Genomic DNA, 23,934 nt, shown 5'->3' with positions numbered 1-23,934 from the left:
AGCACACCTTAAAATAAAGCATTACCGAACTTTTGAACCTGGTCCATCTTGATTAGATCTTTATTAGGTGCTTTATGTTTGAGAACCACTTGTCCATAACCTCTTATGTGTGTGTCCACGCACACGAGCATCGGGCTCTACTTTGTTGCTTGCACTGTGAAGGTATGCCTGATATTCCATGTGTTCCCAGTGTGCCTTATCGGTGTTTTGTGTGGTTTGGTGGGAGGCTCTGACCCGGTCGTCTCTCTTTGTAGTGCTGAGAGCTGTGTTGTGTTAAAGGAGTGTATGACCTTTTGATGTATCTCTTGTGTAGTACAGATGAGGCTGCACAGAGTACAGTGTCCTCCGCGTGACCCGAGCCGGATTCACCTTGAGCAAAATGTCCACTGCTGTGGCGGGGGCAGTGTTGTGTAATCAGCAAAGATGAAGTCAGTAAATAAATCTAGCTGAGACGCTCCATCTGGGAACCAAACTCTTTCCTCTCTTGTGACATTATTCCTGGTGGTTTTATAAATATCCCGAGTCCGATTCGTGCACGGTGAACTGCGCCTGACCTCCACACCCTCTTCTCCCTTTGCAGTGTTTGCCTTCTGCTCGCTCTGAAAAGACTTTGCGTTGCTTTGTTTGTCCCTCCGCCTCTCCTCCCTCTCTCCCTGTTAACTGTCAGCGTTCAAAGGCAGAACACTGGAAACCACATGTGAAACAGAGCCCTCTTTAGCTGCAGAGAAAGGTGAACAACAATCTCAGTTTTATGTTGTAAGGAAGCTGCGGAGGATCAAAAATGAAAACTGCCAAACAGAGCCAACATTATTTCAATCGCAATCGGTGTGTTTTTTGTCCCGCTCCTGTGATTTTATATTATTCATACAGCAACACTTTGTCGATGCTAGTTTTTACATATTGTTAATTATTTTAAAAAAGAGATGATCAGCCTGGAAAACACAGGGAGGGTTTTGCTCCCACTGGCACACAGTGGAAAAAGAACCATTGGACGGCAAGACATCTCTGCAACGTCTCCATCCAGCACCACTGGGACATTATGGGACTTGGTCTCAACCCATAAACTTGATGAAACCTTCTTCACATTAAAAGAAAGTAAACAAACAAACAAGCCTCCATGTATGTATAATAAAACAGACAACTGTGAAGTGAAAGCGAAATGATACATGATTCTGTTATCATTTCGCTTTCACTTCACAGTTGTCGGTTACTTGTGTGTGAACGTTCAGTAAAAAAATCAAAATAAAATCTTTATGTTTAGGGTTGTAAACATGACACAATGTGCAAAAGTCCAAGGTGTATGAATACTTTCGAGAGGCACTGTATTTCTCCATGGAAACGTGCATTCTGAAACATGCAGGAACAAAACATACTGAGGACATTCAATATTCATAATCTGTTTATGCAACGTTGCATCATCATCTCAAATCACTGTGTGCAATGTTTTGAAAGGAATAAAACCTTTTGTTCCTTCTCACTCTCAGATCTCCATCCAGATCCTGTGTGAACTGTCGAGACCTGCAGAATATATGTCACGCCTCAAATACAGTCAGCTTAACCATGTTCTGTACATATTTAGCTCTGCTACTTACTCAAGACTGTGTTTAGAACATGTACAGTTAATGGGAGTTCAAAGAACCACAAATGGTAAAAGCAACTTGCAAGTTTCCAGATAAGTGTTGGTTAGTGTACAAATCCAGTATGGTAAGATTCATTCGACTACATTTGAGAAAAGTGGAGACCAAATAAAGTCTGAAGAAAACAGTTCCGTACAATCAGATTAGTTTATTTGCCGTCACATGTTATTAACAAATCCTGACAAAGACAGCTGGCCTTTGTTACCTTATCAGAGAAGCAAGTTACCCCTCTTACCCACTTACCACTTGGGGTCCTGTGCATAATTTAGAACTTTTGTTCCCCTATTTCATTTTCCAAACTCATTCTTATCCATCAACTCTTCATCTGACTCCTGGATTTTTTTCCATGGAAAGGTCATTGTCTGCCCTTGAAGCATGCTGCGTGTGCTCCAAAGAAACACTTCCATTTTTATTTGACCTTTATTTAACCAGGAAATCCCACTGAGATTAAGAATCTCTCTTTTTCAGAAGAGTCCTGGCCCCAGAGGGGAACCTATTGTACATATTTTAGTGGTACCAGAGGAGATGCAGGCATAGGGAGAACATAGAAACACACACAGGAACCCGGGACCTTCTTGCTGTGAAGCACGAGCACTAACCACTGTGCCCCCGCGCTGTGTAACCCTGACACAACATTGTCGTTCATTCATAGATCCCGCTCACCGTGTCTCCTGGGTTTGTGTATGTGCTGTAGGACTGACACCCTTTAAGCCTGCTGCTGCTGCCCTTTGACCTCTCTGTGGATAATAACTCTCGTGATGTGACAGGTCAACTGAGGTGTCACGGCTGGCTCCTGGCTGTGGGTGAGGCTTGAGCCTTTTTATCATACTACCCTCTCTGTGATGGATGAAGCTGACTACACAGTGGTGCAGAGGCTAACAGCACCGTTCTGAGAGAGCAGTGTAACAAATAACACCTTGCTCAGATGCACTGCACTGGGGTATTATTGCCTCCAGCACCGGCATTAAGCAACTATAGGGTCCAGCCTTCAGGCAGTGTTCTCAAGTTGGCAAATAGAGGACATTTATGCTGTTTATTATAGCTGTATGTTTGTTGTTATCATAGACAAAGGTATTTGAGCTAAAGGGGAATTGGAAGATAAATATCAAGTGAAAATGTTATATTTGCAATCAAAACAGCCCAACAAAAATAAAACGACCAAAACATAAATTAAGAAAGTAGGAACATGGGGACACTTTGAATGGACATGGACACAATTTTGAACCTGACAGGTATTTGTTGTGGTTTTGTTTTTTTTGTGCAGAGAAAGCTGGTGGCGGAGGTCCTTTATTTTGATTGCATTTGTTTATCTCTTTTGTTTCATCATAAATGAACAATAAATAAATACTTTTTTTTATGAAGTAGAATGGATGTAGAATATACTGTACTGCAAACACAGTTTACATATAGTAAATATATAGGCATTCTCGTCTTCCACTAAACCAATAATGTAATGTGTGAGGGGCACAATGGGCAAAGTGTTTCATAAGCTTGCGAATGACAAAAAATCCAATTCATTCAGGCCTTTAAGTGAGATCAGATCATTATTATATTCCAAATAGTTATGCTGAAAATGGGTTTATTTTCTTTAATTCACTTTGAAGTAAAAAAAATACCCCAAAAGTCACAGCTGAGTGCCAGGAGTCACTCTGTCTGGGAATTCATGTGATGGAAATAATGACATGATCCTGCTAAAGCAGAGCTTCTACATGCTCAGGGCTCAACAAGCCACTGGACTCCTGATCCAGACCAATACAACTTGTTAAAGGCCAAAGTATATGACATGCTGAATAAATGAAGTTGATTTCTATGTAACTGTGTTGGGATTACAAATGCCTGCAATATTGATCAAATCAAGTCCAGTCGGTTTTGGTCTGTAATGGAGAGAGATAAACCCATAACAAGGCAGACGCGGCAATGATGAGTGAGTTTATTGCTTCATAATGGGATTGTTAAGTTCACATACTAACATTAACATTTCTTGGGATTTTAGTGACTTTGGATGGTTAAACAGCAGAGTTGGAGCATCTGTGAATTTGCTACTCTTTGGGGATGTTCCTAGCATTAGTAAAGCAGAGTCGACTTTAGAAAAGTCCTATATGAAGCAGGAACTTGCCCTTTGCACATCTAAGATTTCAAAGTACAGAGGTGACTTCTTTGGAGAAAATATTCACGGCCATAATAACACTTCAACACATAGTTCAACAAATAACAGTGCAGCCTCCAGCAGTGACACCTGGGTTTGTGGTTTCAGCTCTGTACTCTGTTTTTTCCCCATGCGACCGGAGCTACTCCACCTGCACTCAGTCAGCAATGGATTCAACATAAAAAAAAAACATATTTTAAAAAGTCCCCTTGAAGGTTTATTCAGTATTTGGCTAACCTTGTTCTGAACCTTCCCTTTGAGATTTTGAAGCATTTTGAGCTGCGCTCCCCTAGCATACGTGCACTACATGCCTCCGCGATCTTGTTCAATCCCCAGAACGCTGCTTCTTCTTTCCTTTGGTTTTGCAACACCCAGTGTGAGAATGTGAAACAGGTTCCTAGTAAAGTGTGAGGCTGACATGGCCTCCCTGTCCCACCCAGCATGGGTCACCTCCTGATCGCTATAGCACCCCTAATGTGAGGGCACACAAGGGTTACAGAGAGCCAAATGAATGTTTATGGGCCTTGTCCTGGAGCTAAAGGGCAGGTTCTTTTACAGTCACTCGTAGGGAATGTTACAGGTTTTCCTGTAATCAAAGCAAGTCTCATACTACAACCTTTAACATTGTACATTTTACCTTGTTTAACTTATTAAACTAAAGTGATTTTTTAGTGTGATGGTAACAACAAATTTGCAGAAGTATGGGTCTGTCAGGATACTGGATAACACTTTATATTACGGTGTGCTCATATGTATTAATAAGCATTAAAGTATTAACACACTGCTTATTATCTGTAAACATACTAATAGGCCATTAATAATGCACTTATTCATTGCCAAACCTAATCCTAAACTTAACCCTTACCCTAACCCTAAAATGATTGCTAATGCTTATTAATACACACACCAAATCTAAAGCGATACCGGATAGTGTATTTGACAAAACATTGATGCATGCATTGGACATCCTTGCACTAATGATGTAAGTTATCTTTGGCTAATGTAACACAGTTCATTCAGGGGAGGTTAGGCTTAATTATTAACCTTATAGCCAGCGGGATGTGCTCTACATTTGCTCAACTTCTGCAATTCCACATTTTCCCTGAGCATTGCGCTCACTGCGGTGTAAAAATAGCAGTTACTGTCTCAAAAAGGTCCTGATCATCTTTCACACACAAATGCAAATTTAAACAGGCCTTTAGGTACGTGCATAAAGTAAACTAAGCAATACTTGTGTGTACTTCTATGAAATGTAAGCATTAGCTATGTGCAAATTAAATGATATCAGCCTTGGGAGTGCAGGGACCATTTGTAAAAACATTTTATTCCTCAACTTATTCATTTGGTTGCGAAATTAAAGTCCCATTGATTTGTTTCCAGATGTGCTTATATCAGTGCGTCATTAAGAAATGTATGAAGCCGAAGAGAAGACTTAGTACATATCATTATGTGACCTGTTATCAGCATTCATTTAAGTCGATGTATTACATAAAAAGCACTGAATGACCTTCAAACTGTATGCACATCTTAACATTTTTAAAAAAATAGCTTTGAATAAATCGGAGTAGAGCCCCTCCATACAGTTTACGAACAACAGAGAGAAAGAGCACATACTGTCGCCTCTAGTGCTGGCAACATGTGTTTTTATGTTTTGACAGCATAGTCTGTCTCAGTCACTGATCTCATATTCGGCATCAATCGTCAGACATTATCACAGCGTCACTGGATCCACAAGCGTCCCAGGCAACAATGGCTACCTCCCAAGAGCAATATGTTTAGTTGAAAGATGCTCGTGGAATTTCTATAAGTTTTTGTTTCGAATCTTCACAGTATGGTGCCTGGTCTCAAAAACAAACCAGGCCCACGTACCCAAACTTTGGCATGCCATTGTATTTGGTGCTGGATTAAATATACTGTATGTATGCATTATCTCCCCATGTCTGCAAAGTTTTCTATGGTTCCGTACTACCCTACACAATGGGAACCCAATCCAGGTCCAGGACTCGCCTTTAAAAGAGATTCCTAACTCTCAGTGGGATCCTCAGGGAGAGTAGTGAGATCTGGATGTATTTACTGTATTTTTTATGTGGTGAAAGAGTGTGTACTGTCAAGGTTAGAGAGTGGGATTCCTGCTAACAAGCAAACAAATTGTGCTCATGAGTAAAATATTATTTTATTTACATTCAAACTTTTAAAAGACAAATACAAAAATATGTTTAAAAACAGACTAATCGAAGTGTGAAAATCTACATCTATGATAGTCTTGCTCAAAAAGTAAGACAAGCTTAGTACTCTGTCTGCCGTACATCTGTGTAGAAACATGCACAAACGCATGCATGCACACAGTCATGGCCAAACAAAATGGCTCCTGCTTTCACTTCTCTCTGGACTTGCAGGATGGCTTTCACTCGGACACCATCTGTGAGCTCAAGCAGTCATATGTAAAAGGTCCATGTCCTTTAATAAAAAAAACTACATCTTTAAAAGTATTTCTGTTTTTTTTAAATCAAGCTTCATGTCCGCCCTTTGAAAGTGTTCATGCAGGTGTAGCTGCCAGTAAACTTGTGGATTTCTTCCAAGGCAATTTGTGGCATGAAACTAGAAAAAAAAAAAAGAAAGATGATTAGTATGACGCAAAAACATATACCCCATTCCCACACATCAGACACTTTAGTACATTTTCTATAGCAGTTGTGTATATGAACTAACATTTCACATTTTAGTTCACTAAAAATTTGCTTAAGTCAGGGGTGTCCAAAACTTTTTTCATCAAGGGCCTGCATATTGAAGTGAATACAGCACGGAGGGCAGTGCAGAGCAACATTCAACTGGTTTCAAACCTCACTCCTTTATTTAGTCTTGGAACCTCAATGCCAGCTCTGCCTCACAATAAAATGTCAGTTTCAGATTCAAAAAGCCTGAGGGCTAAAATTGTTCTGAGGCCCCTGGGCTGCACTTTGGGCACCCCTGGCTTAAGTGTTCTTCAGAAATTGTTACACAGTCATGGTAAGTATTTTGAGCTATTCTTACCTTTTAAGTGCAACAAGCGCGTGCATTGTCCAGGGCAGGTAGAGGAAGGCCTTGTCTGCTCTGACTGCATCTACGGTCTTCTGTGCCACAACTTCAGGCTTTAAAGGTGGAAAAAGCTGCGGAAACCTGCAAACAATGATTTATTAATTATGTATAATGCAGCAAATTAGACATTGGGTGGTTGATGTCTAGCCCAACCACTAGACAAGATTTGCATCATTTAATATAGAAATACTAATGTAATGTAATGTAATGTAATGTAATGTAATGTAATATAATATAATGGTCAATTATTTTGCATTTCTTGCGTCCTCTTACCTAACTCTCATTCCCTGGAACATCTCCGTGTTGGTGTGGAAGGGGAGCACTGTGGTACAGCCTACCCCGGGACAGTCCAGCAGGCCGAGAGTCAGGCTCTCCATGAAGGCCAAGGAGGACGCCTTGGACGTGCAGTAGTCTATGGCTCCAGGGATCGGGGACTGGGACAGAATGGAGTTTATGCACACTACGTGACCATGTTGCAACTCCAACATCCGAGGTAGAAAGGCTTTTGTGGTCTGAAACATGGAAAGTGAGAATGGATGATTAATTTGAGCAAGTATCGATACTTTGTCATGTCCTCATTCCATACACCGCTATCTTGTGTGTCAAGGATCTAATTGTTTGCGTTACGGATCATTGATATCATCCTGGATGGTTGACACCTGTGTTGTGTGGGGCTGTGCAAATCATGCTGATCCCGACACAACGAAGAGACAATGATTTCTATAAAGAAAGGCTTTCGTACGAGAGACGTAATCTATAGCTGGCGAGAGTAAACAGAGAGGGCTTCGATCCTGACCCAAGACACTATAAAGTCTGCTCTGAACATTTTGTCAGAGGTAAACTGATAAACACCGTATTTCCTTTCATTCTGAGTCTTTTATTATCATGCACGTGCACATTACAATGATTATGTTAGCCTATACCTATCGATCACATGGCCCCCGTCACACACTAGCTACTACAGTACGCCCAGAGTAGACACAATTTCTGTATACAATATATGTGCATGCGAGCCGTACATGAACATAGTCAATTGACACACCTGGGTAATTCGAGAAACAGAAACCCAACTATAGTGTATCCCAAAACTCTTACTCAGAGAAATAGCTCTCTGAATTTGACTAAAAACCTAGACACATTTAGAAAATGAAATGCATTTATTGTAGAAATGTAGGATAGGAAGATGGTAAAGAAGCACACGTTTTGATAGAAACTGTAAAATTGGCAAGTGTTGCTATTGCTAGCTTCACGACACATTCATTTTTATGCATAGCTTAGTTTAGCCTCTTCCATTCGTTGACATGTATCAGGTAGCATTGGACAATAAGCGGTTTTTCACCTGAAATTCCATTTGTACTCAACTCATGATTTGAAGGTATTTGAAAAGCAAAGCTAAAACATTGTTTGGTGCTTTAAATTAATTAAATTCAACTTTATTTTGGACTCGAGGTCCAAAGAGACAGAGGGACACAATAAAGCCAACAACAATAATGCACTGTTATGTACCTAAACGCGACAGCAGTGACTGTTCACTGTTCACTATGGCAGAAACCGTTTTAACATGATAGTCATGGACCAAATTCAGTCCGGTAAATATTTATATATTGTAGATTAAATAGCATTTGATTATGAATAGCGACACTTCATTTGAGAGAATGGTTCTGCAATGAAGGTAATACAATGCAGCTGGAAAAAGAGTCAAACGTTTACAATAGCGAATATAGTATATAATATTAAAAAGGCACACTGCATAACATTTTGGACTATACTGTTGCTATCAATACAAAACATGCTCCTAATGACCAGCTCAACACAGAAAATACTTTGACTGCAATGGGTGAAGTAAAAGTAAAGTTACAGCCATGTCTTAGGAGAGCTGAGCAGCTCACAGCAAAGGCACATGTTTGTTTGAATTTTTAACAATGAAAATATCTGTCACAAAATAAATTCCTCTATTTCAATTTTATTTATTGGGTAAAATTCTATGCAGTGTGGTATTGACGTTTTTATTCCAGTGTCAAAATTGAGCTTGGAATTTGAATTTGCAAGACAACACTCTCTTACCCAGAACTGTGCCAAAGTGTTGATGTGTTGTGACTTCAGAAGTGCGTCGTCATCACAGTCCATCAGACTTTTCCCATGAACCACCGCTGCATTGTTCACCAGTATTGTTACATCTCCCACCTATTATTCAGACAGAAAAAAAAGAACAGAAAAAAAATAAGACATCAATATAATGAATCATGCACGGATCATGGCTTTTCCATCTTGCCTGCATTCACCAGGGCTGTAAGAAATCACCCTTTCTTTCATTCCCATATTTCAAAAGTCTAATCTTTCTACCAGATGGAAGACTGCACAGCCCAGCCAATATGCATCAGTAGAAAAACGCATCAGAGGGACATATTTTATGATGTTCCACTGAGCAAATGACATTTTTGTTTCATGGAATTCAACAATATGAAATTCTTATTAACATACCTTTTCTCTGACCACTTTAGCCTGCTTGTACACCTCCTCTCGATTGGCCACGTCGCAGATGAGGTAGTGACACTCTGTTCCCATGAGGGAGATTTCTTCTGCAGTTTCTTTCAGGCACTTCTCAGTTCTACCCCATAGAATCACCTTGAAGAAACAAAAAGGCAAAACTTTAAATGGTGAACAAAAATAACAAACATCAGAAACATTTGCAATATTCCAGAGAACAGAGAGCACATTCTCAAACCAGCAGCAAATAGTTTTTTGAACAAGATTAAAGGCTTGGGGGGGTTGTTGTGAATGAATTGTCTCTTGATCCAGCCAGAGCCTACATGAAGCCCTGTCATTTGAGCAGGGTACACGGGGGTGCAGAGGTGGGGGACTAGCGATTGGGCAATTAGATCTGTCAGTCGTCGGGGTCAGCGAAAGGTAATGAAATCAGGGGGAGAGCGAGCCCTCCTCATCTCTCCAACACAAATTCTCCTGCAGATTACACGGCCTGTTGAGCAGATGAGCCCCGTCGTCTATGTTGAAAACAGAGTGTGTGCGAAGAGCAGAGGAGACGCCATGGGATTTGGCCCCAAGCCCATGACCAAGGTTAATATTTGAGCAGAAAGTCTGCTGGAAAGCAATCTTGTGTATGTGACAGTCAGATTGATACCAGCTCCACATAAAGGAGAGTGTGTCAGTGGGTTAGGGTTTATGGTTGTAATATGCTGCTTTTATTATATTATTGTTATATTATTTGCAGTGTTGATGAGTACAAATCATCACACTACTTACTACTATAATGAGCTAGACATCACAGAAGAGAGATAAGTTTCCAATCCTACAATCATTTGGCCTACAACAACTTTTAAAACGTATTACTTGCATTTCTTTGACTGCTACAATAACCGCAAATGACGGTAAATCACCCCTACCATGACAGCATGCGCAAGTAAAAGTAAGGCAAAGTGTGGTCTCTTAGCTACAAAGCCAATACACTTCCAACTTGATATAAAGTCATGTCGATCATCTAGGACCCGGAGCTCTGGGCTGGTCTCCCTCTGTGAAGGCCTCTTGTTTGATTTGCGTTTGATTGGCTTTTCTGTTTGCCTCATTTGCAAAGCCATTTGAGTAATCAGCCAGGGGGAGACAGGTCCTGATAAATAACTCAAAGCTTTAATGGGATTTGAGCCTTACAAACAAAGCTGACAGCTCTCATTTTGAAGTGAGCCCTCAAACCATGCACTCCTGCTAATGTTATTTAATTCATTAGGCCACAGCACACAAGGTCCTCAGAATAAACAAGCACTGGCCAAATTGCAATCTAAATAAAGGCAGTAAGAAAACATGAGATTGACTTACTATGGTCCACGTTTACCATGAAAGATAAAGCAGCTTTTAAAAACACTACTATCCCATAATACACAACTAAGAGTAACAGCACACACATTCTTTTGTCCCAACTGTATGTATTCTTTTTAAAGTAATCTAAACAAAAAATATTTAACACTCAACAAGACTCATAATCCTCCTTTTTTATATCAAATCACACTACAATATTAGCCCTCGGATTAAAATCTCCATAGACCAGAGCCTGTAGAATGTCCTGATGTCATCTCAAACAGAGCTACACCTGAGCGTTCAACCAACAGTTAATAAGGCCAGGTAAACTCAAACTTTGTGATGTTATCCTTATTACTCAGCAAAAAATATTGAAATTATCAGCTCTTATGCATAACTGGGCCACGGTGTGCCTAAACTGATTCCTGTTATATTCAGTGTGTGTCTATGAATCTATGGGTGGGTATAGGTCCTTCTTTTCTCACCCATTGTATGTGCGCAGACACACACACACACACACACACACACACACACACATAGATTGAGGGCAGTGGGAGTTCAGGAGGCAGTCGCCTGCTGCTGTCTAATTACTGCGGAGACAGCAAGGTCAGCTGCAGGGCAAGACCCAGCTGGGAACAGTGTGCTTCCCGCCTCCACCACAACACATCCACATGGACACAATGAGCTCATCACTGTGTGGCTTTTTAACTAAGTTAACCTAATAAAACTCATCAGCCAGCCGCCATACCAGGTGAGAGTTGATCACATGTACGACAGACTGCCTTTCCATATTTGGTTCTTGACCACCAAAAATATTATTGAGTATGATCTTAATTGGGCGGCTATAAAATGGCCTAACTTACTTGTGCATAGTTTCACTATCTTTTAGTAAACTGTAGTCGACACGGTCAATCCTCTATCAAGAATAATGTAAGTATTTTAAATTGGGTTACATTTTCTATTGAATTTCACTGAGCTTGGGAAAGTGACAAAGACAGAACTAGCTTGTGACCCTTTGGGACTACATTTTTGTGAAAGTGCCCTGATCCGGTTTATTGTCTTGTGACTATTTCCGCCTCAAAGGAACCTGGATTCTCTCGCTGTGCCATTCTTTCCTCAGATCTGTCATCCTTCTCACACCGTAAAATCTCAAAAGCCCCTGAGCAGAAAGGAAAGAGGAAATACCAGCTGCCAATCACAAAGAGGCTCGAACCGGGGTTAGCACAAGTTCATAGAGGTTATCCCCTATTCATAGTAACCGTTCTATTTCCTTGCTAGCGTCTCTGCAGGCGGGGAGTAATTGTCATACACATTAGCGCAGGTGTTGTTTTCAAAGCTTTCACACCTTGATAATGCCTCACAATGGAGGTGCTGAAAAGCGTGGTGACATCCTTTGTTGTGCAGCTGCAAGTAGAGCTTTTAAAAGCTACTGGTTTCTCCTTGCTCCGTTCCCTTGAGGAGCTGCAAGTGAAAAGAACCAGAGCACCAGTTTGTGTTTCATTCAGCTTTAAGCCATGTTTTCAAGTTTCTAAAATCATGATTTAAAGGGGAAATGTGTGAAGCACGTTGTCAGGCGTTGAATTGAAATCATGAGTATGGCATGGACAAATTACAAACATTTTGCTGAGGTAATGACGACTTTTACTTGTAGGGATGACACGCAGTGGTGCAACATAAACACAATCAAAAGGACACTACAGCCTGTTTAGACTTTGAGCTGTGTTATATAACCGTTGTATTGGTACATGGATAAAAAGGAAACAGGTGACCAATGTAACAAGTAGAGCACTGAAAACAACAGACATCTGACAGACAGGTCCTTGTTAGTGAGTGAGGGATGAGAGAGTGACGGCGGTTGGGGTGGGAGGTGTAGGTGCACTGTTTATGCGGGAGGGGTGGCGCTTTAGTCAGTATCTGGGTGGGCCACTTTGAAGTACAGTTTACACGGCTACAAAACGGCGGTACGTTGGTATCGGACGGACCGATCTTTTACACTACGGTATCACCTGACTCCTGGCTTCACTGAAAACTCTGGAGGAGGTAGTTCCATGTCTCAGCAGGAGGCCGTTCTCTGGCCGTTCTGCCTCATGTCAACAGAAGAATACGAATGCGAGCGCAGAATTGTTTCGCCACCGCCCTATCTGACTTTCTTTTACTTTCGAAAGCACCAAGTTGCCTTGAAAAGCAAGCACCACCCAAGGAAGTAGAAATAGATAAACAGTCTTCCTCTGTGCACTCACAGCACATATAAAAGCGTGGGTTTGGAACACAGCGCCGCTTGTTGGACAAAGGTATATACTGCGGGTTCATTGATTTTGCTGACACCTCATTGTTTTCATATTAATGCAGATCAAGAGAGGACGAGACTGCTGCATTTTCCTGGAAATTATTGCCAGGCAAACAGCGCCTGGATTAGGGCCATGCATTTGATGGAGTTTAAATCGAAAGTGGAAACTATTTGGGTAAACACTATAGTGAAAACTATGGTGTGAAAAAAAGTAAAAGTGTATTTGTTGGATAAAGGAGACATGCCATAGTGTTCCCTTGTCAAAGACCTGTAATGGATCTTGCTCAATTCATGCAGACACCGTTTGATAATTTCTACTTTGTGCTGAAATGCTGCAATCTGTATGTCCTGGATTATATTGTGTAATAGATTAAACCAAAAACTGTCATTTTAAAAGCCAATAATCCATCACCAGCTCTGCTCTGAGCGCAGTGATATACAACGCAGGGGGGGACTGGCCATATGTCCATTCTGGAAGAGCACAGAAGGGCCACTGGCTCTAGGGCCACCAGTCCCGCCTCAACCGAGCTTTACCCAAATCTAAAAGCTAAAAAGAAAAGCATCAAAATAGCGAGAAAAAGAGGATGAAAACATGAGAAAAACACGGACAAAAAAACACAACAAAAAATGATTAAAAAAAATAATTGAAAAAAAACAACAACAAAAATATGACCAAAATGTGGCAACGTGACGAAAAGTTTCCATCACTTTTGTAGGTCTTTGCTTTCAAATGAGACGTTACATTGTTGATCTCCAGTCGAGAAGTTTTCAGATTTGGGTAAAGCCCAGTATAAAAAAACATGAATCTAAAAGGAATTCTGTGGAGTATGGTGTGCCACAAGGTTCAATTTTGGGACCATTATTATTTATTATTTATATTAATGATTTTGTTTCTGTTTCTACGACCACCTTTCCCGTTCTTTTTGCTGATGATACCAGTCAAAAAAATAATAATAAAAAGCCGAACTGGGGAAAATGCACTCGTTAATGTTAAGGCGGGTGGTAAGAGGTTCAAATATGTCTTTGTGGAAGTGTCACAATTACGATAATTTGGGCCAGGCTGGTCAGAGTCCAGGGCTGTTTTTCTGTCCCAGTCCCCCCCTGATACAACGTGTGTTCATCACAGCACCATGGAGATGTTATTACGACTTTCTGGATCTCTACAGAAAATGATCTGCTTCCTGTTAGGAAGTAGTGGCCCAATTATCAAATTGTGATGTGATTTTACCATTATTTGATGGTAATTAATCTTGCTGACAAAACCCTATCCATTTATTGCTACCAGTCGACTGGCATATACAAGTGCCAGTCCTAAAGCAGCTTTCCCTGTCAATCTGAACTAAAATACAACTTTAGCATATGGTCATCTGTTCATGAATTAGGGAGGGACTTTTCTTCTGAGCCTTTGTTTTCAGCACTCTCCATAAGCTCTCCACACTCATGCTATACTTCAAACAAGTTCTACGTTGGCTTTTATCGAAAGCATTACAGATTTTTGTTGTAATTTGATGTTTTGGCACCACTTAACCACTCAAAAAATGTTGCCTGCAATCCCAATCAAGTAGCAGCAAGTTGTGCAAGCCATACTCCATCATTCTTCCAAAAACGGTTTATGCCAAATCTAACCAAAACAACACCGTAAGCCATGCCAATCATCCTCGAACGAGCCTACAACCAGTGCACAATGTCTGAGGAGAACTGCCCTTATAATCACATCAATCAGCTCCAAAGGCTGTGCAGGCTGCCCTCTTCTTGACCTGCTGTTGTGCAATGCTCCCAGCTCAAATTGAGGCCACAGCCCCGCAGTCCCACTGGAGCGACTAAGGGCTACTTGGAGGTCACGATCTCTTGCTTTCATACAAGCCCTGTGACAATACACTTGAGGCGAATCCAGCAAAAGGTTGTACCTGGAGAAACAAGGGAAGGGGGAGGGGCAGGCTGAAATTCTAGGTCTGTGTGCTGACTTGTTCCAATACACCTTGTCTAACTTGTCTATGGGCAGTACACACTTTTAAGGAATGGGGAGTTGCATGGGTAGAACTGCATCAAAGGTGTAATGGTTGACATGGAACTTGCTATGTTTTACAGGGTGACGTTCGTGCATGTTACGTTAATCACATTATGTAAATGTCAGACTTTGAACTGACAGATATGACTTGGACTTTTGCATAATATAGGATTGCATTTGCCCACTGAGCAAAGAAAATCTGTTCTAAAGTAGGAATACCTTGGTTCAAAATCAACAATCCTGAATTAGGCCACATGAATAAAAAATAACATGCATCTAGATTACACCAACTTATGGCAGGGAATAGCAGTATGAACCTGTGACTGATATGTTCCCACAAGCAAGTCATATGTCTCAACTTTGGTTCCTGATAACTTACTGCACCAGCTAATGCCAGCAGGCTACAGGAACACGAGACACACTGGACGTAAAAATTGCATTGCCAAGTATTTCTTTTTGCACGATATCTGTGTGCGAGTTGGACGAACCTTCTTTGCGCCCCGCTTGGCGAACTCTTTGGCCAGGTGACGGCCGATGCCTCGTCCTCCGCCGGTGATCAGCACAATCTCCCTGCTCAGGTCCTTCCTTCTACCGGGTAGGAGCGCGGACACGCTGGCTCTCACGACGTGGTAGAGCATTTGAATCGGGAAGAACAACATGCGACACGCGTTCACCAAATCCATCTTGTGCCGTGTCTTCTTTACGCGCAGATGAAAATTGTAACCGGTTCAAAAAAAATAAAAAATAAACATAAAAAGTCGAGCGCGCGTAAAGGCAGTCTATGAAGAGATCTCTGCAGTGTTAATCCGAACGGGTGAGAAGTTGGAAGGAAAGTCGGTCATGTTACTCGGGAAGATCTGCAAATGAGTGAGAGATCGGTCATTACGCCTGTCAGCCAATGGCAGAGGGGGTAAAGTCACAAGTCCAGCCGAGCGATCGCAGTGCAACAGCGGTGCTGCGCGCTTCTCAAACCGCTGCGCTGTTTGCTTCTGCCGTGTTGCGATCCTCTAGCTTTTTATACGCGGGCGCTGTGGCCGTGCGCGAGAACTATCACCTCTGAAAGCCCTCACGCGCCCCGGAGACAGCTTGGTAAGGGCAATAATCCTGATGGACATGTTGAGGAGGGATGAATATTTGCTTTTTTTTTTTCTTTTTTTTTTTTTTTTTATTACCCTATTGCCCCGTGTCTGCCCACTCGCGTCTTCCCCTCCCACCCCCTTCCTCCCTCCCTCCCTCCAGCGCCGGAGCTCAAGCTGTGGCTCGGGGCCCCCCAGTGGTCGCTGGAGCGCACAGTTGTTAGGGTTGTTTAGAAAAGTTTAATGTGATTAAGCTGATGAGAGCTACCCCACAGTGTTAATTTTGACAACATATTTTAATTTAGTTTTAGTCTTAGTCTTTTGACGAAAATGTAATTCGATTTTAGTCTAGTTTTAGTCACACAAAAAAAATCTTCGATTTTAGTCTAGTTTTAGTAAAAAAAAAAAAAATCTTCAATTTTAGTCTAGTTTTAGTTAAAAAAAAATCTTCAATTTTAGTCTAGTTTTAGTAAAAAAAATATCTTCAATTTCAGTCTAGTTTTAGTCGACAAAAATTTCAAGTACATTTAGTCGACTAAATTTTTAAGAAGAATTTAGTCGACTTTCCATTGATAATATTCATTATAATCATATTTAATGTTGTTCCTCTGCTTCATGTTTCTGCTCCACATGAACAAAGCTCAGAGCTGCTCCTTTGGCAGAGGATTTACATGATCTGAGGCTCTTTCAGACGGTCAATAGAAGTTTGGATGATTTTAGTCTCTCCCTTTCATTTTTATTTAGTCTTATTTTAGTCGACTAAAATATCTGGACATTTTAGTCATAGTTTTAGTCTCGGGAAAAACTTTTAATTTAGTTTTAGTCCAATTTTAGTCGTCAAAAATAACACTTTGACTAAAATTAAGATACAATATTTTAATTAAAATATTTTAGTCGACGAAATTAACACTGCTACCCCAGCTGCAGTTCATTATTAATCAAACAAGCAAGATGGCTTATCTGACGACTTCTGGCCACTTAAAGGGATATTTCAGGAGTTTTGACATAGGGACTAATTTCCTTGTTATTCGGAGTGTTGTTTATTTCTGGAGATTTTTTTTTTTTTTTTTAATTCATGCAATCTTAATATTTGAAGAGTTTAGTGGTGAGGCTAGTGCTAGGCTAGCGCATGTCTATGGTAACAGTTAGCCTTCAGTAAAAACAGTCTGACCCGCTCCACAGAGCACCTGAGGCAAGTCACTTATAACACTCAAACTACCGATATACTAAATGTCTGTGTCGATAGAGTCATTTTTGAAATATAACTGACCCTTGCATCATGTTTACTGCAATCGACAGCACTCTGGAAGACTAGGAAATGATCAAAAATTCTGAAATATCCCTTTAATATGATCAGGATTTTTGTGTGAATGGGAGGCTATGCTTGGAGAATTCACCCAACAATCGATTTTTTTCCAGAGGAAGCTTCAGTGCGATTTCCTTCAGCAACTTTCAACTGGAAAAGAGCAATATTTTTTTAGGCTGGGCCATGTTTCTTTGGCAGGGACAGGACAGAACCAAAAGTAACACAGTAACCGAATTCATGTTCATGGCTAACTGCTCGCCTCATTTGCAAACCAGGTTCCAACCGGGTTTAAAGTCAGCTTTCATCGAAACACCCTCTCATAGATTAGATGCTCATGCAAATCTAAAGTGGAAAGAGTTTATTCGAACAACTGAACAGGCTTACATAAAGGATGGACTAAATAGCAAACAAAACTTCATGTCTTTGACTGCCTATTTGCAAAAGTGTGCTGGAGTCTATTTGGAAGCTTGTGAAATGGGCCAATACATGGGAGACAATTTTCCAGGGAAACCAAAGTCATGCTATCACTGCCATCTACAGATCAACCACGAAAGTTCAGATACTTCAGTCAGACAGCCGTTCGCACAAGGAGCACTACCCCAACAATTGCTCAAGTAAAAGGTAAAAAAAAAAAAAGTACTTGGAGAAATGTTACTTGAGTGCTGTGAGCGAAAAGTTCTGATTCATTTTCAATGACGCCTCTAACTCTATCAACAATTTCATACATACACAACCACGAGCGTGTACCTGTTTATGAGTTACATTTTCCTATTGCAATTACATTTTCAAATTTGTAAATGCCATTATCCATGTATGCATGATGTTTCTATGCATTTTACTATAACATCAGCCTGCCCAGGGACTGTGGGTGGAAATTAGCACTTGAGCTAAAACTTGGTTCTGCATCTCTCCTCTTTAATTAATTAAATTAATGTTTATTGCACACTGTCCCTGTTTCTCTAAATAAATAAACTAAACTAAACTTCCACCATACAGTCAGTAATATGACCTTGCAATTTTGCAGCATTTGACATGGTAGGAGCTTGTTGTTACATTTCACATCAAACAAATATCGTCACAAGCTAATAAAGGTGACTGTACAGTGTTTGCGTGATATATCTATTGTTCAAGCAGCATGACTACATCTGTATTAAGTAGTGCTTCCATAAGGCATCACGTCGTGAAGGATAACACTAACACAGCATCCTGCATACTACTAGACCAGGGTTAACAGATATACAGGAATGTTTTCTATATTGATCAAGTAAACACTATCAAAAGTCAGTATGTATGTGGTAAGTTGGTTATTTAGAAAACCTACACCTGATGATAGCAAATACCAATCATAACTGACATTATGACATCATCATATGTCACCATCTGCTGTTACTTTCAATTATTATTATTATTATTATTATTATTATTATTATTATTATTATTATTATTATTATTATTATTATTATTGTTATTATTATTATTATTATTATTATTATTAGGCTATGGTAATTATTATTAACAGTATGTTTATTTTAGATTCAATAGTATCATCATTATTGACATTATTATATAGGAATTTCATTTTCCTTTTACATATCTTATCTTGTTGCTACCTTGTTGTCATTACCATCTCCATGGCAACTGTGTGTACATTCACAACATAGATTTTGATTACGATGTGTGTCTTGCATTAAACATTTGAAATACACAGTAAATGAAAGTAAATACAGACATTTTATTTAGTATATTTTCCTAACAATTTTTATTTTTATTTTCCAAAGATTGGTTGCAAAAAGAAAAGTTGATCATAATATGTATTTTATGTACATTTCATCGCTCCTGGACCTCTTACTTGACTACGGCTTATGAACATAAACTGTAAAAGTACTCTTCATTTTGGTCACAAAAATATGAGCATTCTCAAACCACCGCTGCCTTGTTTTCACATCTGCCTGTTCTCTACAAAAAAAATGGTCTAATTACTATGTTCACACATGAAGAAGCTTTACAAGTGAATTCAAGGTCACCCAAGTGCATTGTGGGAACGGTGCAGGGTGCACATAAAGCTGGAGGAAGGGAGATAACACATTTACTTCTAATTGCTCCTTTAGCCAAACAGCAAGCCACACCATGGACATCGGCGGCGCTATTTTAATAATTGGTTGCGCGGCTCTCGTAGCCGCCTTCCTCCTCCTGGTAATTGGACTGGTGTACTCAGAACTGATGAATTCTCACATTCCTCTCGCTGTGGAGAACACAGGCAAACTGCACATGGTTCACGGCCTGTTTGTCGGCATAGCAATTGTGGTAAGTGTCCAACATCTTTTGCATCGTTTGCTTTTAATCATAACGCAAAAGGATGATCTTTTTCTGTATACCTTTTTGCGCCATGGTTCCATACTTATCTTGAGCTTAAATTCGTTGTTTGTTCACTCACCTTTTACAATCCACACATAGATATTGCAGGTTAAGCCACAGTTTTTTGAATAGCGTGTGTGTGTATTTGCTGCTGATAATGCTCAGATCAGAGCCATTTTAGATAAGAAATCAGGTTCCAACAAAGCAAGGTCAAGTGTTGTCCCTTTTTGATGTTGTCATGGTAAATTTACTTCCTCTGAGGAATGAATATAACCTTTCTTTGACTTTTTTTTTATATATATATACTACAGTGAGAAGTGTAGTCTCGGTCAAGTCTGATAGATTATGCATTCCAAAAGCATGTAGGCTCAGAGCTCTATGTCAAATCATCACGGTGCTGACATCTGAAGCCCTTTATGGACAAGTTCCTATACTTTGATGTATTTTTCCTATACTCGGCTAAAGAGAATTACTTTGCAGTCTGATGTTAGACACTGGATGGCCTCAAGCGTTAGGGGAGTAAAAAAGCGTACTGTTACTTGGCTTACTACTAAGGCATGCTGAGAATGTGTTTTATTTAGTTATTTAAGGGCAGTTCTTTGTTTTTGGGGCAATTTTGTCACACATACAGTATAGCACACTATGGATCGACATTGCGTTACTCTCAAACCCTTGGTGAAAGAAGACAATTGTTAATAATCTTTCACTAGCCTTGGGAGCATGAGAGAGAGCATGATAGCAGTAATTTTCCTTCAGACAGTTTGACTGGGCACAGACTGAGAATGCAGCTTTCTCCACAGCGCAGATGGATTCGGATAGCTGTCTAAATACTAAATAATAGTGGTGCAAAAGGCTTTTCATGGTATAATTATGATAATATGTGTGGTGAAGTGTTGTCCTCTACCATCAAAAAAACTCAATTTATTTATTATAAGCCAGTAACATTAACTCAAACCTTTTACTCCCTTTTTTTTCTTTGACAATGCCCTTTTCTTATTATTGCTTTTTGTTCCCCAGGGACGGATCTTGCACCGCTTGGGCATCTGTCATCAGGTCACATTCATCCGCTGGTTTGTCGCATGTGTCCTGACCCACACAAATGCGCTTCCTCCTGGTCTGAGGGTAAAAAACACAATTTTCTCTGGGGTTCCTGTTAGAATTTACGAGCCCACAACCGTCTGCGAAGGCTTAAGAAGAGGAATGGTGTATTTCCATGGAGGAGGATGGGTACAGGGCAATATAGGTGAGAATTTAAATTTGGATAATAATTGGTTAAATTCAACTAGTGTCACATCCTGGTTGCATGCGTGCGAATGGGCCACACTGGTGCGGCTGTTTCCACAAGTGCGATTGATTGGTGTCACATGGCGAGCTTCAGCAACAGCCATTAATCATATGTTTGAAGAAGTCAGATATAAAATGTCAAATTATGTTCTGTTTGACATGCTGAAATTGCTGTTGACCTGCTTCTATTTATGAGGTTGTGGGTTTAATGCCAATTATAGGTTTCTGTCAAGATATTTCCTCCAAACAGATACACAAAAGAAATCACATTTGGTCAATGTGAGTGTCAATTGTTATCAGCATGTTTGTGTCAACAGTTAAAATAATCATTTTTATTTACGTTATGGGCAGTGGTGCTTCACCATTCTTTTTCAAGACACAAACTAAAACTAATATGTGAGAACATCTTTAGCTCAAATTAGCATTATGAAATATCAAGTACACAATTTTAAAAAGTAAATGCTAAACAGAGAGTTTTGTTTAGGTAATAAAAATTCACAACCATTTATGCCCACCCTTACTCATATTAAACGTCATTAAAGGGATATTTCAGAATTTTTGACATAGGTCCTCTTTTCCTAGTGTTGATCATTTCTGGTGTTTTTTTTTTTTTCATTCATGCAGTCCTTATATTTGAAGAGTTTAGTGGTGCTAGGCTAGTGCTAGGCTAGTGCATGTCTATGGTAACTAGTAGCCTGCATTAAAAACCTCTTCAAAATCATCAGGTAGTCCTCCAAATGTTGCCATATCTGATTTGTAGAAAGCTCCTTTGTGAATTCCACGTGTAGTAACGCCGGCCGCAGGTAAACAAACTACTGTAGATCCGATAACCTAGCAGATCACTCCGCCGCTGCGCAGCTTACAACCAGGAAGCTGATGCTGCTCAAATATAAGTTCTTTTAAATGCAAAATGTTATATTTCAAAAATTACTCAGTCAACACAGACATTTATATCGGTAGTCTGATGTTATAAGTGATTTGCCTCAGGTGCACTGTGTTTGGGTCAGACTGTTTTTTTAATACAGGCTACTAGTTACCATAGACATGTGCTAGCCTAGCATTAGCCTAGCACCACTAAACTCTTCAAATATAAGGACTGCATGAATTTAAAAATATAAATCTCTCCAGAAATCAATAACACTCTGCATAACTAGAAAATGAGGCCCTATGTCAAAAATCCTGAAATATCCCTGTAAGTTATATGGTTATATGGTTGTTTTTCATCCCCAGATTCTGTTGATGAAGTGTGCCGCTACATTGCTCTGAAATCCGACACCACAGTAGTTTCTGTTGGGTAAGTTTTTTTTCTTCTGTTAAACCAGCATTAACAAAACTCAAAGTGTCCTCTGTTTTGCTAATCACCCTTAATGTGCCATATTGAGCATGTTTGCCCATTCACCTTCTCCTAGGTACCGATTAGCCCCTGAACACAGGTTTCCTTCCCAGCTGGACGACTGTGAGGCTGCCACATGCCACTTCCTGTCTGTAGCCACAACAGATTTTGGCGTTGACCCAGAAAGAGTGGCAGTCGGTGGGGACAGCACAGGAGCAAACCTGGCGGCCGCACTGTGCCAGCGCTTGGCAAAGCAAGACAATAGACATGTTGTTTTCCCTTGTGCCCAAGTCTTGGTCACCCCAGTGTTACAGATGGCAGATTTCAACCTGCCGTCATACCAGCAAAATCACTCCGTGCCAATGTTGTACCGTGCCCGGATGCCGTTCTACTTTCTGCAGTATCTCAATGGTGACCCTTCATTGTGCCAAGATGTGCTGGACGGATACCATGTCCCCAATGAACTTAAGCCGCGCTACATGACCTGGCTGTCTCCTAGCAACTTACCCAAAGAGTGCCTATCCAGGGGGTATGCTGAACCACCACAGGCACACTATGATGGAGAACTCTACCACGCACTCAAGAATGGCCTGGAACACGAGGTCTCGCCGCTACTGGCTGATGAAGATATCATTGAGAAAGCCCCAGTCACATTCATCCTTACCTGTGAATATGATGTAGCGAGGGATGATGGGATACTTTTCAGGAAGAGGCTTTTGGACGTGGGCAGAAACGTGACCTGGAAGCACATGGACAATGGTTTCCATGGTGTGATTAACTTTTATAATCGGGGCTGGCTTAGCTTTCCAGCAGCAGCGCATGTTTTGGAACATGTTGTTAATTTTCTAAAAACACTGTAATTGATCATACCAATGATATGTGACATGAGTGCAGACTGTCTTACGTTTTTTCAGTCAATAATCAAACTGTGTTGTTAAAGGTGTGTTATGGAACTTTTTATGCACTTACCTTTCCTGACATAAATATTTGAATATTTTAATTAAATAGTTGTGGCCCTGTGACGAATCCAAAAAGAACAAAAATGTAATAAACAAACATTGTTTCAATACATTTAGCACATTTCTTTCACTCATCTTAAAGCCACACCGCGTAGAATTTTACCCAATAAATAACCTTGAAATACAAGCATTTATTTTCTTCATTGAAAAATACCTGATACATGAACAAACAAACATGCTCTTTTGCTGTGAGCGGCTCACCTCTCCTAAGACATGACTGTATCTTTACCAGGAGTGGGTACGTCTCCAGCTCGTCTCTATGGAGATGTGACTGAAGTCAGTGTAATTTGAGATTTAAACAGGTTAAGTTTCCATCCAGCTCCATTCTTTGATTACCCACTGCATTTTCTGTGTTGAGCTGGTCCTTAGGAGCATGTTTTGTGTTGAAGGCAACAGCATAGTCCAAAATGTTGCACAGTGAACCTTTAATAAAGTCCTTCCTCATTTTAGTGGGGGGGAAAAAAGGAGAAACACAGCCATATTGTTTATACACAATAAATGCTCGATTAAATCTTCAATGGCCTCATAGAAAAACCTTTCCAATACATAATTTCCAGAAATCAATTTCATTCCGAAATACTGTATTGTATTTAGAGAATCT

The 23,934-nt window shown here is 40.3% G+C and overlaps 2 protein-coding genes across 2 annotated transcripts; one reads left to right on the top strand and one right to left on the bottom strand.

Moving 5' to 3' along the window:
- Nucleotides 1-6,034: 6,034 nt before the first annotated feature.
- On the bottom strand, nt 6,035-15,698 carry dhrs3b (dehydrogenase/reductase (SDR family) member 3b). Its single transcript, XM_079579120.1, has 6 exons — nt 15,449-15,698; nt 9,340-9,483; nt 8,923-9,042; nt 7,132-7,370; nt 6,814-6,939; nt 6,035-6,381 (listed from the first exon to the last, which is right to left on the bottom strand). The coding sequence occupies exons 1-6, from the start codon at nt 15,641-15,643 to the stop codon at nt 6,297-6,299; spliced, it is 909 nt and encodes a 302-aa protein (XP_079435246.1). The 5' UTR covers nt 15,644-15,698; the 3' UTR covers nt 6,035-6,296.
- A 3,626-nt stretch (nt 15,699-19,324) lies between these two features.
- On the top strand, nt 19,325-23,174 carry aadacl4 (arylacetamide deacetylase-like 4; the record flags this gene model as incomplete). Its single annotated transcript, XM_079579115.1, has 4 exons — nt 19,325-19,646; nt 20,715-20,940; nt 22,212-22,275; nt 22,391-23,174. The coding sequence occupies exons 1-4, from the start codon at nt 19,470-19,472 to the stop codon at nt 23,172-23,174; spliced, it is 1,251 nt and encodes a 416-aa protein (XP_079435241.1). The 5' UTR covers nt 19,325-19,469.
- Between the last annotated feature and the right edge of the window lie 760 nt (nt 23,175-23,934).

This window comes from Gobius niger (genome assembly GCF_951799975.1).
Source record: "Gobius niger genome assembly, chromosome: 20".
In the NCBI taxonomy this organism is placed as follows: domain Eukaryota; kingdom Metazoa; phylum Chordata; class Actinopteri; order Gobiiformes; family Gobiidae; genus Gobius; species Gobius niger.
Note: the sequence above shows the minus strand (reverse complement) of the source record. Positions and strands in the feature narration are given on the sequence as shown.

Bases quoted from the DNA above. Each gene is read 5' to 3' on its own strand.
- dhrs3b (XM_079579120.1), bottom strand. From the start codon at position 15,643: ATGGATTTGGTGAACGCGTGTCGCATGTTGTTCTTCCCGATTCAAATG. The intron at 9,484-15,448 runs GTTCGTCCAACT...TGTTTCTTCAAG, and splicing joins CCAAGCGGGGCGCAAAGAAG to GTGATTCTATGGGGTAGAAC. The intron at 7,371-8,922 runs GTAAGAGAGTGT...TCCATGTTTCAG, and splicing joins ACACTTTGGCACAGTTCTGG to ACCACAAAAGCCTTTCTACC.